At 43.8% G+C, this 15,282-nt stretch overlaps 1 protein-coding gene across 1 annotated transcript in view; it reads right to left on the bottom strand.

Annotated features, from left to right (window-relative positions):
- The window catches only part of arrb2b (arrestin, beta 2b), a 65,154-nt gene extending 50,299 nt beyond the window's left edge, over window positions 1–14,855 (bottom strand). Inside the window, exon 1 of the mRNA XM_042298210.1 lies at window positions 14,590–14,855. Within this exon, the coding sequence (XP_042154144.1) occupies window positions 14,590–14,612 (23 nt within the window). The 5' untranslated portion in view covers window positions 14,613–14,855. The remainder of the gene's footprint in view (window positions 1–14,589) is intronic.
- Window positions 14,856–15,282: the final 427 nt, after the last annotated feature.

Below are 15,282 nucleotides of genomic sequence, written 5' to 3'. Positions count from 1 at the left end.
GTTCAACTCATCAATCATTCAATGAACGAACACACACACACACACACAGTGTTAATGTGTTTCGCTGTCAGTCAGTCAATCGTGAATATAGGATATGTACACAGTCAAATCAGGATCTGCACTGGCAGGACAGAGAGACGAAGAAGGAAAGTAGATGGGGAGAGGAGAGGAGCGAGACAGAACATGCAAATGTTAGTAGGGAAACTAAACAGAGCAGGACGAGAGAGAGGGCGATAGAAGGAACGAGAGAGAAAGGGAGAGATAGGAGCGAAAGAGAGGGAAAGAGAGATGGAAGGAGCGAAAGAGAGGGAAAGAGAGATGGAGGGAGCGAGAGCGAGAGTGAGAGAGGAAGCGAGAGAGAGAGGGGGAGAGAGAGAGAGGAATCGAGAGAGAGAGAGAGAGAGAGAGAGAGAGAGAGAGGAAGCGAGAGAGAGAGAGCTGTTTTATTGGAGTATCAGTTAGAGAGTATTGTAGTGTGTGTGTGTGGTGGTGGTGTTGGGAGGGGGTTGGAAGATACTGGAAGATAAGATACTGGTACTGATCACCTGTCAGAACACCCAGGGAGAGAACACACACACACACACACAACCTCCCCACTCTTCTCACTCCAGCCAGTTTGCTCAAGATTCACTGCAAAATTAGACATCCAGGTGAGCAGGACGTCAGGAGATTACTTCAAAACAGGCAACTAGGGACAACATTGAGGGTTATTGGCATCAAGTCGGCATGGGTATTGCTAGGGCAGGGGTTCCCAAACTTTTTTCTCTACGACCCCTTTTTGACATCTGAAAAATTCTCACGACCCCAACAAATGTCAACAAAAACTACAATAATGTAATTAACGGCCAATGTTCACTTTTTTAAACTGAGGCGATGGCAGTCAATTGCTAAACATCCTAACAGTACTCCTGATTGTATTCTCAACACACCATCATATACTTATAATGTGGGGCTATGACAATCAAATGCAAAATGAGTGTGACATCATTTCTCTTCTATCACCACCACTAATGCGATGGGTGCGCTTGATGCATGTCGGGAACATCTCAAAGTCGGGGGGGGTGTGATCGACAGTGCGCACCTCGACTCTCTCCGTCACGTCCCACCTGGATGGGTATTTTGTTTTTAAACGCAGACGAGAGCCCTGGATCAGCGTACCATTGAGTTTTAGTGCCGTGTCCCTCCGAGTCAGGAACCAAAACTCCTCCACAAGTGACCTGTGATGTGGATGAGTTGTCTGCAGCATTTCGGTCACATGACAGCTCGATCAGCTGTTCGATTTCACTTACCGGCGTGTCAACCGAGCCAGGATCACAGTCAAATGGATTTCGCTGATTCGGTCACTCATCTGTATAACGTTTTTGTATTTCCCCTGCATTCCGTTCGTTCAGTTTCCCCAACTACGCCTGTTAAAATAGGCAAGGAGACACATTTTCTTTTCATAACACAGAAAGTCAAAGTCTGTTTTGTTGTTGTTGTTTTTTTTTTTTACACCCATTGCGAATGACAACAGTTCCTCTCTCCAATACAAACGATCTTTCCAACACTCCCCCTCGACAACCACCAAGCCCCTTGCTGTGAAATAGAACATTGTCATGCTCTGACCTCATTTCACCACATAGTTTTGCAAACAGACAGGCGCGATGTAGTTTACAATCAAATTTCTTTGCCGAGTTCTGCGCTCTGCCACCAGTTACTCTCAATGTATCCATTATACACTACATTACCATAAGTATGTGGACACCTGCTCGTCAACCCTCTCATTCCAAAATCATGGGCATTAATATGGAGTTGGTCCCCCCCTTTGCTGCAATAACAGCCTCCACTCCTCTGGAAAGGCTTTTCACTTGATGTTGAAACATTGTGGTAGGGACTTCATTCAGGAACTTGCACAAGAGCATTAGTGAGGTCGGTGTTGGGCGATTAGGTCAGGGCTCTGTGCAGGCCAGTCAAGATATTCCACAGTGATCTTGACAAACCATTTTTTGTATGGACCTCACTATGTGCATGGTGGCATTGTCATGCTGGAACCGGAAAGGGCCTTCCCCAAACTGTTGCCACAAAGTTGGAAGCATAGAATCGTCTAGAATGTTATTGCATGCTGTAGAATTAAGATTTCCCTTCACAGGAACTGAGGTGCTTTGACCAAACCATAAAAAACATTATTCCTCGGCCAAACTTTACAGTTGGCACTATGCATTGGGGCAGGTAGCGTTCTCCTGGCATCCACCAAACACAGATTCATCCGTCGAACTGCCAGATGGTGAAGCATTATTCATCACTCCATAGGAATGTGTTTCCACTGCCCCAGAGTCCAATGGCGGCGAGATTTACACCACTCCAGCCAATGCTTGGCATGGCGCATGGTGATCTCAGGCTTGTGTGCGGCTGCATGGCCATGGAAACCCATTTCACGAAGCTCCCGAAGAACAGTTATTGTGCTGACGTTGCTTACAGAGGCAATTTGGAACTTGGTAGTGAGTTGCAACCGAGGACAAAATATTTTTACACGCGCTACATGCTTCAGCACTCGGTGGATCTCTTCTGTGAGCTTGTGTGGCTTACGACTTCGCGGCTGATCCGGTGTTGCTTCTAGACGTTTCCACTTCAAAATAACAGCGCTTACAGTTGACCGGGACTGCTCTAGCAGAGCAGAAATTTGACGAACTGACATGTTGGAAAGGTGGCATCCTATGAAAGTCACTGAGCTTTTCAGTAAGACCATTCTACTGCCAATGTTTGTCTATGGAGATTGTATGGCTGTGTGCTGTCAGCAACGGGTGTAGCTAAAATAGCCGAATCCACTAATTTGAAGGGGCGTCCACATACTTTTGTATATATAGTACAAGTCAAAAATGTGGACACCAACTCATTCAAGGGTTTTTCTTTATTTTTACTATTTTCTACATTGGAGAATAACAGTGAAGACATCACAACTATGAAATAACACATAAGGAATCATGTAGTAACCAAAAAAAAGTGTTTAACAAATCCATATATATTTTACATTTGAGATTCTTCAAAGTAGCCACCCTTTGCCTTGACTACAGTTTTGCACACTCTTGGCATTCTCTCAACCAGCTTCATGAGGTCGTCACCTGGAATGCAATTCAATTCACAGGTGTGCCTCGTTAAAAAGTTTATTTGTAGAATGTCTTTCCTTCTTAATGCGTTTGAGCCAATCAGATGTTGTGACAAGGTAGGGGTGGTATACAGAAGGTAGCTCTATTTGGTAAAATACCAAGTCCATATTATGGCAAGAACAGCTCAGATAAGCAAAGAGAAACAACAGTCCATCATTACTTTAAGACATGAAGGTCAGTCAATACGGAACATTTCAAGAACTTCGAAAGTTTCTTCAAGTGCAATCGACCACGCTATGATGAAACTGGCTCTCATGAGGACCGCCACAGGAACGGAAGACCCAGAGTTACCTCTGTTGCAGAGGATAAGTTCATTAGAGTTACCAGCCTCAGAAATTTCAGCCCAAATAAATGCTTCACAGAGTTCAACAGACACATTTCAACATCGACTGTTCAGAGGAGACTGCATGAATCAGCCTTCATGGTCAAATTGCTGCAAAGAAACCACTACTAAAGGACAACAATAAGAAGAGACTTGTTTCGACCAAGAAGCACGAGCAATGGACATTATACCGGTGGAAATCCGTCCATTGGTCTGATGCGTCCAAATTGGAGATTTTTGGTTCCAACCGCCGTGTATTTGTGAGACGTAGAGTAGGTTGAACGGATGATCTCCGCATGCGTGGATTCCACCGTTTTGATGTCTTCACTATTATTCTACAATGTAGAAAACAGTTCAAATAAAGAAAAAAAAAATCTTGAATGAGTAGGTGTGTCCAGAGTTCTGACTTGTACTGTGTATAGTGTAGCTCTGTGGTTGTATCATACAATGCGTCCACATGGCAAAGGGAGACACATTCATAACTAGAGTGCAGTGGTCTGCCCGCCATCCCATGATAGGACGGAGCCCCATCTGTGCAAAAGCCATCTGTGTTTTTCATCAATATAACCACGCAGCTAAACACTAAACATAGCCTGTGCAGTCCCATGCTCTGGAATCGTGAGACAGAACAATTTGTCCATGTGAATAGCATCCCACGACATGTATTGAACAAAAGTCCCATGCGCAGGCAACTCGGCCCTCACAGCTAAAGTCCATCTGGAGAGCGGGGATTTATGTCATTCAGTCAGAGTTTCCTCTTGAGTGCTAGCTATAGAATCAGTTCCTAGTTTCACCCGTGTTATCTGACAAAGGCATTGATGTGAGATTCTGTGCCTCTGCCTCCCAGCAAATTATTTTCACCATATCTATTGCCGCCGGTGACAGCAAAGTCTGTGCAATAGTGTGTGGCTTCATAGCGTAGTGGCTCAGCCATTCACCATGGGAATGATTCAAGTGCAACGCTCAGGTGCGGTCTTTTCCCACCATTCTAAGGGCACTCTCTAGTTGAATTTTTACTTTTAGATATGAATCATTTTAATTTAGATTAAGGTTAGCCGCATTACAATTATTTTGATAGACAAAGACGATATTACATACTGCATATACAGCACAAGTCAAAAGTTTAAGAACACCTACTCATTCAAGGGTTTTTCTTTATTTTTTTTAAATATTTTCTACATTGTAAAATAATAGTGAAGACATCAAAACTATGAAATAACAAAACGTTTCAAAATGTATTTTATATTTGAGATTCTTCAAATAGCCACCCTTTGCAACAACAGCTTTGCACACTCTCAACCAGCTTCATGAGGTAGTCACCTGGAATGCATTTCAATTAACAGGTATGCCTTGTTAAAAATGAATTTGTGGAATTTCTTTCCTTCTTTAATGCATTTCAGCAAAACAGTTGTGTTGTGACAAGGTAGGGGTGGTATACAGAAGATGGCCCTATTTGGTAAAAGACCAAGTCCATATTATGGCAAAAACATCTCAAATAAGCAAAGAGAAAAGACAATCCATCATTACTTTAAGATGTGAAGGTCAGTCAATGCGGAACATTTCAAGAATTTTGAAAGTTTCTTCAAGTGCAGTCGCAAAAACCATCAAGCGCTATGATGAAACTGGCTCTCATGAGGACCGCCACAGGAATGGAAGACCCAGAGTTACCTCTGCTGCAGAGGATAAGTTCATTAGAGTTACCAGCCTCAGAAATTGCAGCCCAAATAAATTCTTCACAGACTTCAAGTAACAGACACATTTCAACATCAACTGTTCAGAGGAGACTGCATGAATCAGGCTTTCATGGTCGAATTGCTGCAAAGAAACCACTACTAAAGGACACCAATAAGAAGAGACTTGCTTCGGCCAAGAAACACGAGCAATGGTCATCAGAATGGTGGAAATCTGTCCTTTGGTCTGATGAGTTCAAATTTGAGATTTTGTGTCCAACCGCTGTGTCTTTGTGAGAAGCAGTGTGGGTGAACAGGTGATCTCTGCATGTGTGGTTCCCACCGTGAAGGATGGAGAAGGAGGTGTTTTGCTGGTGCTTTGCTGGTGACACTGTAGGTGATTTATTTATTTGAAGGCACACTTAACCAACATGGCTACCATAGCATTCTGCAACGATACGCCATCCCATCTGGTTTGGGCTTAGACTATCATTTGTTTTTCAATAGGACAATAACCCAACATACCTCCAGGATGTGTAAGGGCTATTTTACCAAAAAGGAAAGTGATTGAGTGCTGCATCAGATGACCTGGCTTCCACAATCACCCGGCCTCAATGAAACTGAGATGGTTTGGGATGAGTCAGACCACAGAGTGAAGAAAAAGCAGCCAACAAGTGCTCAGCATATGTGGGAACTCCTTCAAGACGGTTGGAAAAGCATTCCAGGTGAAACTGGTTGAGAGAATGCCAAGAGTGTGCAAAGCTGTCATCAAGGCAAAGGGTGGCTATTTGAAGAATCTCAAATATAAAATATATTTTGATTTGTTTCAAACTTTTTTGGTTACTACATGAGTCCATGTGTTATTTCATCGTTTTGATGTCTTCACTATTATTCTACAATGTAGAAAATAGTAAAGAAGAAAAGAAAAACCCTTGAATGAGTAGGTGTTCTAAAACTTTTGATCAGTAGTGTATATATATATATATCTTTTTTTTTTTTACCAGGATTTGAGAAATTCTCCCGTGACCACATTTTCATATCAGGCAAGTCCCGGTTTCGGAACCGCTGTGCTAGGGAGTTGTGGACGGGGATGACGAATGGGCATAAGCCGCAAGCTCCAGCTTTGAGGGTTGCGTGTTCAATTCCAGAGCTAGACATTCGTTTTTTTTTTGTTGTTTATTCCCTATTCTATACCTTCATCCTTAACATTCCGAATTAATGCCACAAACGTAACCCGGAGTTGTTTTCGTTTTCGTCACATGTTCAATCCCAGTTCTAGGCACTATTTGTTTTATTTTAACCCTGTCCTAAACCATAATCCCTTAACCATTTGGAATGAATGCCTAAACTTAACCTTCGCAATTTGACGTTTATGGACAAACGTCGGATTCTGCAGTGAGTCGGTGAGAGCTTGTTGCAGCCTCCTCCTCTCTAAGCCTTGCTTATCCAACATCAGGGTCCGTATGTTTCGAGCTTCTCAGAGTAAGAGTACTGATCTAGGATCAGTAATATATGCTATTTAGCAGTACTCCCCTGTCCATCTTATTCATCTAAAAGGCTAAATTGATCCTAAATCAGCAGTCCTTCTCAGAGACGCTTGATTCTCTCGGCCCAGCTCAACCTTCCCTTCGGTCTCCCTGGAGGTGTGAGAGGGAGGGCCGTAATAGAGAATTCAATGTCTATCTTTGGCTCTCTCCTCTCCCCTCTCTCCTTCCTTACCCCCGCTCTCTCTAATTCCCTCTCTCGCTCCCTCTTTTCACCTGCTACCCTGAGGCAGAACTTCAATTTAGAACCCAATGGTTCATACACAACTAGTCAATAGTTGCATATCGCAATATTATTTTTGGACGATAGTATATTGATATGACTCCCAAGTATCGATTTGTAGAATGAATGAAAAACTGTAGGTTGTGTTTGCTAGCGCTAGTGGGCTGTACGTGCGGTAAAACTCTGGTATTTTTCATCCTACTGATTGTTCTCCACCTTCTTTTTAAATGGTGACCCAACATGTTTTCAGCACTTCCATTTCCCTGACTGATCAAAACTCATTTCCTCACGCTCTCTCTCTCGTCTCTGCAGCAGACATATAATGAGCAATATATTTGGAACGCCAAATCCTAATATCAAATCGCAATACATATAGAATCGCAATACATATCTGAACGGCACCTAAGTATCGTACCGCGAGGGCCCTGGCAATACCCAGCCCCAACACACACGCGCACACACGCACACACACACACACACACACACACAGGGGCTAGAACAATTAATCGATTAAAGAGATTCTAAGCTCTTTTGTTAATCCACACACAGATGGGGGTGGACAGATCAGTTAAAGGGTATGACAGTAGGTGAGACGTCAATGGCCTTGATTTTCTTTTCATCTACCTAAAAGGAGAGGTGGAGAACGTAACACGCACACACGGCATGGGAAACACACGCAAACACACACAGCATACGGAGATACACACACAATCCATTTGTCAGTGACAGAGGTTCAGCCTAAAGGACATCCTCTTAAAACTACCAGACTCACTCACTCCCTCTCTCTCTCTCTCTCTCTCCTTCCCTCTCTCTCTCTCTCTCCCTACCTCTCTCTCTCTCTCTCCTTCCCTCTCTCTATCTCTCTCCCTACCTCTCTCTCTCTCCTTCCCTCTCTCTATCTCTCTCCCTCTCTCTCTCTCTCTCCCTACTCTCTCTCTCTCTCTCCTTCCCTCTCTCTCTCTCTCCCTCCCTCTCTCTCTCTCTCTCCCTCTCTCTCTCTCCCTACCTCTCTCTCTCTCTCCCTTCCCTCTCTCTCTCTCTCCCTACCTCTCTCTCTCTCCTCTCTCTCTCTCTCCCTCCCTCTCTCTCTCTCCCTACCTCTCTCTCTCTCCCTACCTCTCTCTCTCTCTCCCTACCTCTCCCTACCTCTCTCTCCCTACCTCTCTCTCTCTCCTCCCTACCTCTCTCTCTCTCTCCCTACCTCTCTCTCTCCCTCCCTCTCCTCCCTACCTCTCTCTCCCTACCTCTCTCTCTCTCCCTACCTCTCTCTCTCTCCCTACCTCTCTCTCTCTCCCTACCTCTCTCTCTCTCTCTCTCTCCCTACCTCTCTCTCTCTCTCCCTACCCTCTCTCTCTCTCCCTCCTCTCTCCCTCTCTCTCTCTCTCCCTACCTCTCTCTCTCTCTCCCTACCTCTCTCTCTCTCCCTACCTCTCTCTCTCCCTACCCTCTCTCTCCCTACCTTTCTCTCTCTCTCCCTACCTTTCTCTCTCTCTCCCTACCTCTCTCTCTCTCCCTACCTCTCTCTCTCTCTCTACCTCTCTCTCTCTCTCCCTACCTCTCTCTCTCCCTACCTCTCTCTCCCTACCTCTCTCTCTCTCCCCCTCTCCTCTCTCTCTCTCCTCTCCCTACCTCTCTCTCTCCAGTGAGGTCAGTCAGTCCATCACTATCCTGTTCTATCCATCCATCCCACGCTTGTACTCTTCATGCACCATTTGGGACTGTCTCTGTTCTCTTTACCTCCTCCCTCCGCTCTAATAACAGAGGGAGGAACGAGGAACGAGGGGGGGGGGGCTGAGGAATTCCTTAATGCTCAGGGAGGATGCATCTTTGCACATACAGGAGTGTGTGTGTGTGTGAGGGGCCAGACAGGGTTGCAATTGACTTCCCTCATCTCTCACCATTCCATCTCTCACCATTCCATCCCTCACCATTCCATCTCTCACCATTCCATCTCTCACCATTCCATATCTCACTCCATCTAGTTCCCTCTATCTCTCCCTGTGCTCCTCTCTGCCTGTGTCTCTAACCACTAAAGTTGTGTAACACCACTACAATAGTCAGAAACTTCACCCCAAGGCTTTCTATCACCCAATACACATCATTGGCAAATCAAATCAAATTGTATTTGTCACATGCCTCGAATACAACAGGTGTAGACTTTACCATGAAATACTTACTAATGAGCAATTTCCCAATAATGTTTTGTTAAAAAATTAATAAAAGGAGATAGTAACACAATAAAAGACTAATAACAAGACTACATACAAGGAGTACCGGTACTGAGTCAATGTGACGGGGCACGAGGCAGTTGAGGCTATATGCACATGGCAGTACTGACGTTAAAGTGAGAGTTCACTCAACAAAAAATGTTTACCTCTGAAGTGTTGAAATGAGTCCACGTCCCGAGTCGTTGAACTGAACTAAGAACCCTGAACTTGTTCCCCATTGTACAACCGCGTGTGTGCGTGCGTGTGCTCGGGTGCGTGCGCCTGTGTGTTTGTGTGTGTGTGTGCTCGGGTGCGTGCGTGCGTGCGCGTGTGTGTGTGTGTGTGTGCGTGCGTGCGATCATATCTAACAGCAATAAAAGGACAACTGGCTTGCGGGCGGTTACAATGCGTTCTACATCACACCCACTCCTCTACGCCTCCTCTCTATCTGTCTCTGTAGTGAGAAAAGCGAGGGAGTAGGAGAGAGGAGCAAAGGATGAGAGAGACAGTGAGAGCAAGAGAGATGAGAGACCAGATTGAGAGGGCCAGTGAAAAAAAATAGGTGTTATTTTTTCCCCCCTAGACTAATCCGAAAGCATAGCACACCGGATGGATGACACCGATTTCTTGCAAGCAGCCTCCTGCTTACCCTCTGTGAATCTATGGGTGAGTCTTAAAATGGCACCCTATTCCCTTTATAGTGCACTACTTTAGACCAGGGCCCACAGTGCCTAGGGCTGGACTAATAATCCAATTAATTTTGATTCATTTCGAATGTATGTTTTAGTGCAATGTTCCAAATGCCTGAAATCGCAAGAATCAAGGTTGTGTCTTTTTGGTCTCATCTCCTTCTGTGCTGTGTGCACCAGCCCCTCCCCCTGCCACTCAACAACAACAAAGGCAAAAGATCAATTCATCCTCTCTGACAAAGCGCAGTTTCAATCCACTATTTGCATTTGAGGTTTGGTCCAACAGAATCAGTCGTTTCCCCTTTTTATGTTTTCAACTACTAAAACCTGATTGCGGAAAACAAAATTTCTCGGTTTCTGCCGCGTGCGGCATTGTGGTACCTAACATACTGTACCTAACATACTGCTATGTGCTAGCAGTCTAGTCTGTGTTTTATCAAATGTGCAAGGAGCATTTAAAAAGGCGCATTTATATAAGGAATTGGCAACTCGTTCTCATTCTGAGAAATAAGCGAATTCTTATCCAGGTAGGCCCCTTGATTTCAACATCTAAACAAAGCGAACAGGCTGTTGTTGTTCAAACAGTTGGAGGGTGTACTCATAACAGTGTTCTACCTTGTCGGCAAGCAAATAGATCCAAGTTGGCTAGACTTGTAAAGATTAGCTGGCTAGTCACTAGCACGTGTGCTTCACATAATATTGTTTATGAGACCTGTGTTCATTTTCTAGTACGCCTGCTAATAATCCTGAGTGGATGTGCATTGTTCTGATCAGATTTGTAACAAAAATAATTGTCATAGACAGACTATAACGCCAGATCAGTGATTATTACAAAAAAAGCAGGTTAAACTATTTTGACTAAATAGTTAGCTTATTAGTGGGCCGTATGGTTGTGGAAGGCTGATACTTGGCCTTGGTATCCTTTTACAAGCCCTGAATTCATTTGATTACTCCTGACTGTTTTAAAGGTCAAATACACTTCATTTCATTGTGCAACAAAGCTTCAGAGAATTGTTTGTATTTTTAGATATGCAGTATATTAGCCTATTGTGAAACGCCCATAAATTTAAAAAAAATAAATAATAATAATCTCGATATGATCTTTAGGCCATATCGCCCAGCCCTAATAGTGCCGATAGGGTTCTGGTCTAAAAGTAGTGCACTATGTAGGGAAAAGGGTGCTATTTGGAATATACCCTTTGCTAATCAATAGGCCTTGCCTACCGCTTTTTTTGTTATGTTTTTATTTGGTCAGTTGGCAAAAGAAGAACCCCGTTATAATCAGGTTTAAACTACAACGTCCCACATCCCACACACCCATAAGATAGATAAAACCCACACACACACACACACACACACACACACACACACACACACACACACACACACACACACACACACACACACACACACACACACAGAGAGAAAAGGAAACCACATTAAACATGTTCATTTGTTCTTCCTCCTCAAGTGGTCACATTTAACTAAGAGAGGAAGGGATTAAAGAAAACAATATTTAGCTTTCTCCATATGTAGGCTAATTCAGATGGACAGAGAGAGAGAGAGAGAGAGAAACAGTCAAAATGAGAAAGCCCGTGAGAGAGTGAGACAGAGAGAGAAAAACAGAATGAGTATTTCATATGGGATCTATCTATTGTACTGTATCTCAGATCATGAACTCCCAAGGTCTAGGCTCGAGCTACCACCACGTGTGCGTGCACTAGAATTAAACCAGAACAATACGTCAAACACACGTCATAGTCGGAGGTGTCATGCTTTTGGTAGGATAACGTTCTATTTCCACAGAAACAGACAGACAAACAGTTGGCGGCTTTTAGAGGTAGCCTTGTGCATGACATTCAGGGTTACCCTAAAAATGAAGTGGGGCAGCAAGCAGGGCCGGATTAAGAAATCATAGGCCCCGAATGGCTCCTCTGACAAACTGAGATCAATCTGGTCTTGAATTCAAACAAACCAGGCCAATGAAGCAACACACAGATTGTACAATATTATGAGGATATAGAGATATATACAGACACACACATATATATATATATACTGTGCTTTCAGAAAGTATTCAGACCCCTTGCCTTTTCCACATTTTGTTATGTTACAGCCTCGTTCTAAAATTGATTCAATTGTTGTTTTTTTCCTCATCAATCTACACACAATACCCCATAATGACATTGAAACTTGTCTCGAAGCCACTCCTGCGTTGTCTTGGCTGTGTGCTTAGGGTCTTTGTCCTGTTGGAAGATGAACCTTTGCCCTGGTCTTGAGCGCTCTGGAGCAGGTTTTCATCAAGGATCTCTCTGTACGTTGCTCCGTTCATCTTTCCCTCGAGTCTCCCTGTCCCTGCCGCCAAAAAACATACCCACAGCATGATGCTGCCACCACCATGCTTCATCGTAGGGATTTCCTCCAGGCGTGATGCTTGGCATTCAGGCTAAAGAGTTCAATCTTGGCTTCATCAAACCAGAGAACCTTGTTTCTCGTGGTCTAAGAGTTGTTTAAGTGCCTTTTGGCAAACACCAAGCGGACTGGCATGTGCCTTTTACTGAGGAGTGGCCTCCATCTGGCCACTCTGGCATAAAGGCCTGATTGGTGGAGTGCTGCAGAGATGGTTGTCCTATCTCCACAGAGGAACTCTGGAGCTCTGTCACAGTGACCATCGGGTTCTTGGTCACCTCCTTGACCAAGGGCCTTCTCCCCCTAAGGGTCTGCATACTTATGTAAATAAGGTATTTCCCTTCTTTTTTTGTATTTTTTTTAAATAAATGTGCACATTGGTTTTAAAAACTGTGTCGTCTGTCATTGTGGGCTATTGTGTGTAGATTGATGAGGAACATGTCTAACTTAATACATTTTAGAATAAGGCTGTAACGTAACAAAATGTGGAAAAAGTCAAGGGGTCTGAATACTTTCCGAATGCACTGTATATATAGATATCATAATCTACAGTAGGATACTAAATAAAATGTCCAGTGAGAAACTGACACACCTAATTATGAAGATGAAGCCATATGCTACTCACAGTGATGGCTTTAGCCTATCTCAAGACGAGATACTTTTAAAAAACAGTGCTGCTGTTTGCTACAAATTGGGATTTGAGAAAAATGTATCTATTGCTTTTACAGACAGATTAGTCTACTTTTTTCAGCAGTAGGCATTTGCTTTACAAACTGTGCGTTTTTCCCGGCTATTTAATTTTGAAATGTGAAAAAAGCAAACCGTCAGCTGCAACCAACCATAGAAATATAATTCATTCAAGTCAGGACTGGCATCCATTGCTAGTGTAACCATGAGTTTAACAGTCAAGTTGCCAGGGTAAGAAGTTACAAAACCCTTCTATGGATTATATGGCTATGGCCACAACGCAACAAGCGCTAGTCTGTATTTGTTGCGCATGCTACCCAAACTGCGGCCTTTCCGACTGTAGGCGCAACGGTAACTGCCAAAATAAAGAAAACACTTGAGAAAACAAAGGATACAAAGTATATGTTATGGTGTGGGTTGCCTTTTCCTGGCATGGTTAGGCCCACTTGTAGAATCTATGCCAAGGCGCATTGAATGTGTTCTGGCAGCTTGTGATGGTACAATACCCTTTTAAAACACTTCATGCTAGTGTTTCCTTAATTTAGGCAGATACTGTATGTGCTTGTGATAAAACACAATCCACAGTTGTTGTTTTTTTTACAAACTATTGATCCTCTGTGGCTAAATGATGCTCTCTGCTGTACTTGAGAGCAGGCTCCTGTGGTTGGATAAAACGTTATATTACATTTAAAAAGATATATAGTTTATTTTATGCCTCTTGGGTCCAGCCCATGGCTCACACAATTAACCAGTCACATTTTATTTATTAGACCGTTTTTGTTTGTTACCCAATCAAGGCAGGGGCCCCCAGTTACCCACATGGGCCCTCTACCTCCTCTCCTCCCCCATGTGATGATGAGCAGAGCGGCAGCAGGCTGTCTACACTCATTGAGAGCAGGCTCCTCAGTCTTCCTGTGGTTGGCGGTTGCATTGAAAAAGTATAACATATATACTACATATCAATTAAACAGTATATATATTTCCTTAATTATTTTATTTTTGTTAACATATTTTCTGCTTATTGGGACCCCACGGGCCTGGACCCAGGGGCTTCAGCACCGGTAAGACCCTGCATTAATTCGGCCCTGGCAGTCGGTTAACCTACTGCAGTCTAGGTTACATTGTAATAATAAGATAGTTTTCACGTTGACAATGATGAGGCCGCACACAGTAATATCATTTTTATAAACACTGTATCAAGACATCCAAGTCGCTGGTTACAATAGCCGAGTTCATCAACACTTGCTAGATCTGGTTGGAGTAGGCTAGAATTCATGATGTATTGAAGGTTGTTTGCCATGTAACCCCACCCTATGCGAATTCTGACAGCTGACAAACTGATCCACTGTTTTGCATGCTGGATAACTCTATCGCCACAAGTCCGTAGGCTAGGCGATGCGTTGCGAGCATATTTGATGATGATGATGATATCGTTTGCACTGCAATTCTCACTCCCTCCTTCCCTCCTCTCTTCCCCTGAACCAACGAGCACACTTCTTAATTAACCCCTTCTTATCGCGGATTCTTTGCTGGGAAACTCGACCAGTGTGTTGCCTTCACGTCCCAGTCTCTGCGTGTTAACCTAGGCCACCCTTTCATCCCGTCGATTGCCTATTTTCCCAAATAACACAAAACATCACCGCAAAAAAATCAAGCGCCCAAAAAAAACACCAAAATACTGAGAACGTCTCCTACCTGGTGCCTGCCTTGTCTCCCATCTTCGCAGGCCTTGTGTTTCAGTGCTACTAAAGTGTAATATTTGTGTAAATCTGAACTCTATTTTGGATATCAAGGTCTTCGTCAATTCTCTCCTCTTTCCTCCTCTCGGTTGCGGGCTCGAGGTCCAATCCGTCTCGGTTCGGCTCGCACAGTTAACTACCTGAAATTGCGTTTCCACAGCCTACAGACGGCAATGAACAGTTCGTTTCGTTCCTCGCCTTCTCCAGTTCTGACAGCGAGCGAAACACAGAGCGACGCCCTCCCCGTGTGACAGACACCACCTTTGACCAATTGCTGCTTCGGAAACATGTGAATTAGTGAACGACAACCAGGTTGGCCCGCCCTTGCCCTCGGGCCCACCAATTAGAAATCTGCTTTAGGAAGAGGGTGTGGCTTTTTGTCACCGATAAGGAGGAAAACAAATCGCTGGCAGAATGTATTTGTTTTACTCTTGTCACAATCATAATTCAATGTCCTCCAGTTTGTCGTGCATTTCCATAGGGAATAACCAAAATAACCAAACCTTAAACCGAATTCAGGGTTTCCATGTCCCCAGTTCACCACATAATTTCTGGATTGAATCCTGATTTTAATATGGTATTGAAATGTAATAGAAGTGTAGGCTAGGTTATAGACTTCATATAGGAATGTTATATATTTCAAAGGTGA

Source organism: Oncorhynchus tshawytscha, linkage group LG15 (assembly GCF_018296145.1).
Source record: "Oncorhynchus tshawytscha isolate Ot180627B linkage group LG15, Otsh_v2.0, whole genome shotgun sequence".
Lineage (NCBI taxonomy): Eukaryota > Metazoa > Chordata > Actinopteri > Salmoniformes > Salmonidae > Oncorhynchus > Oncorhynchus tshawytscha.
This window is presented reverse-complemented; position numbering and strand designations above follow the sequence as displayed.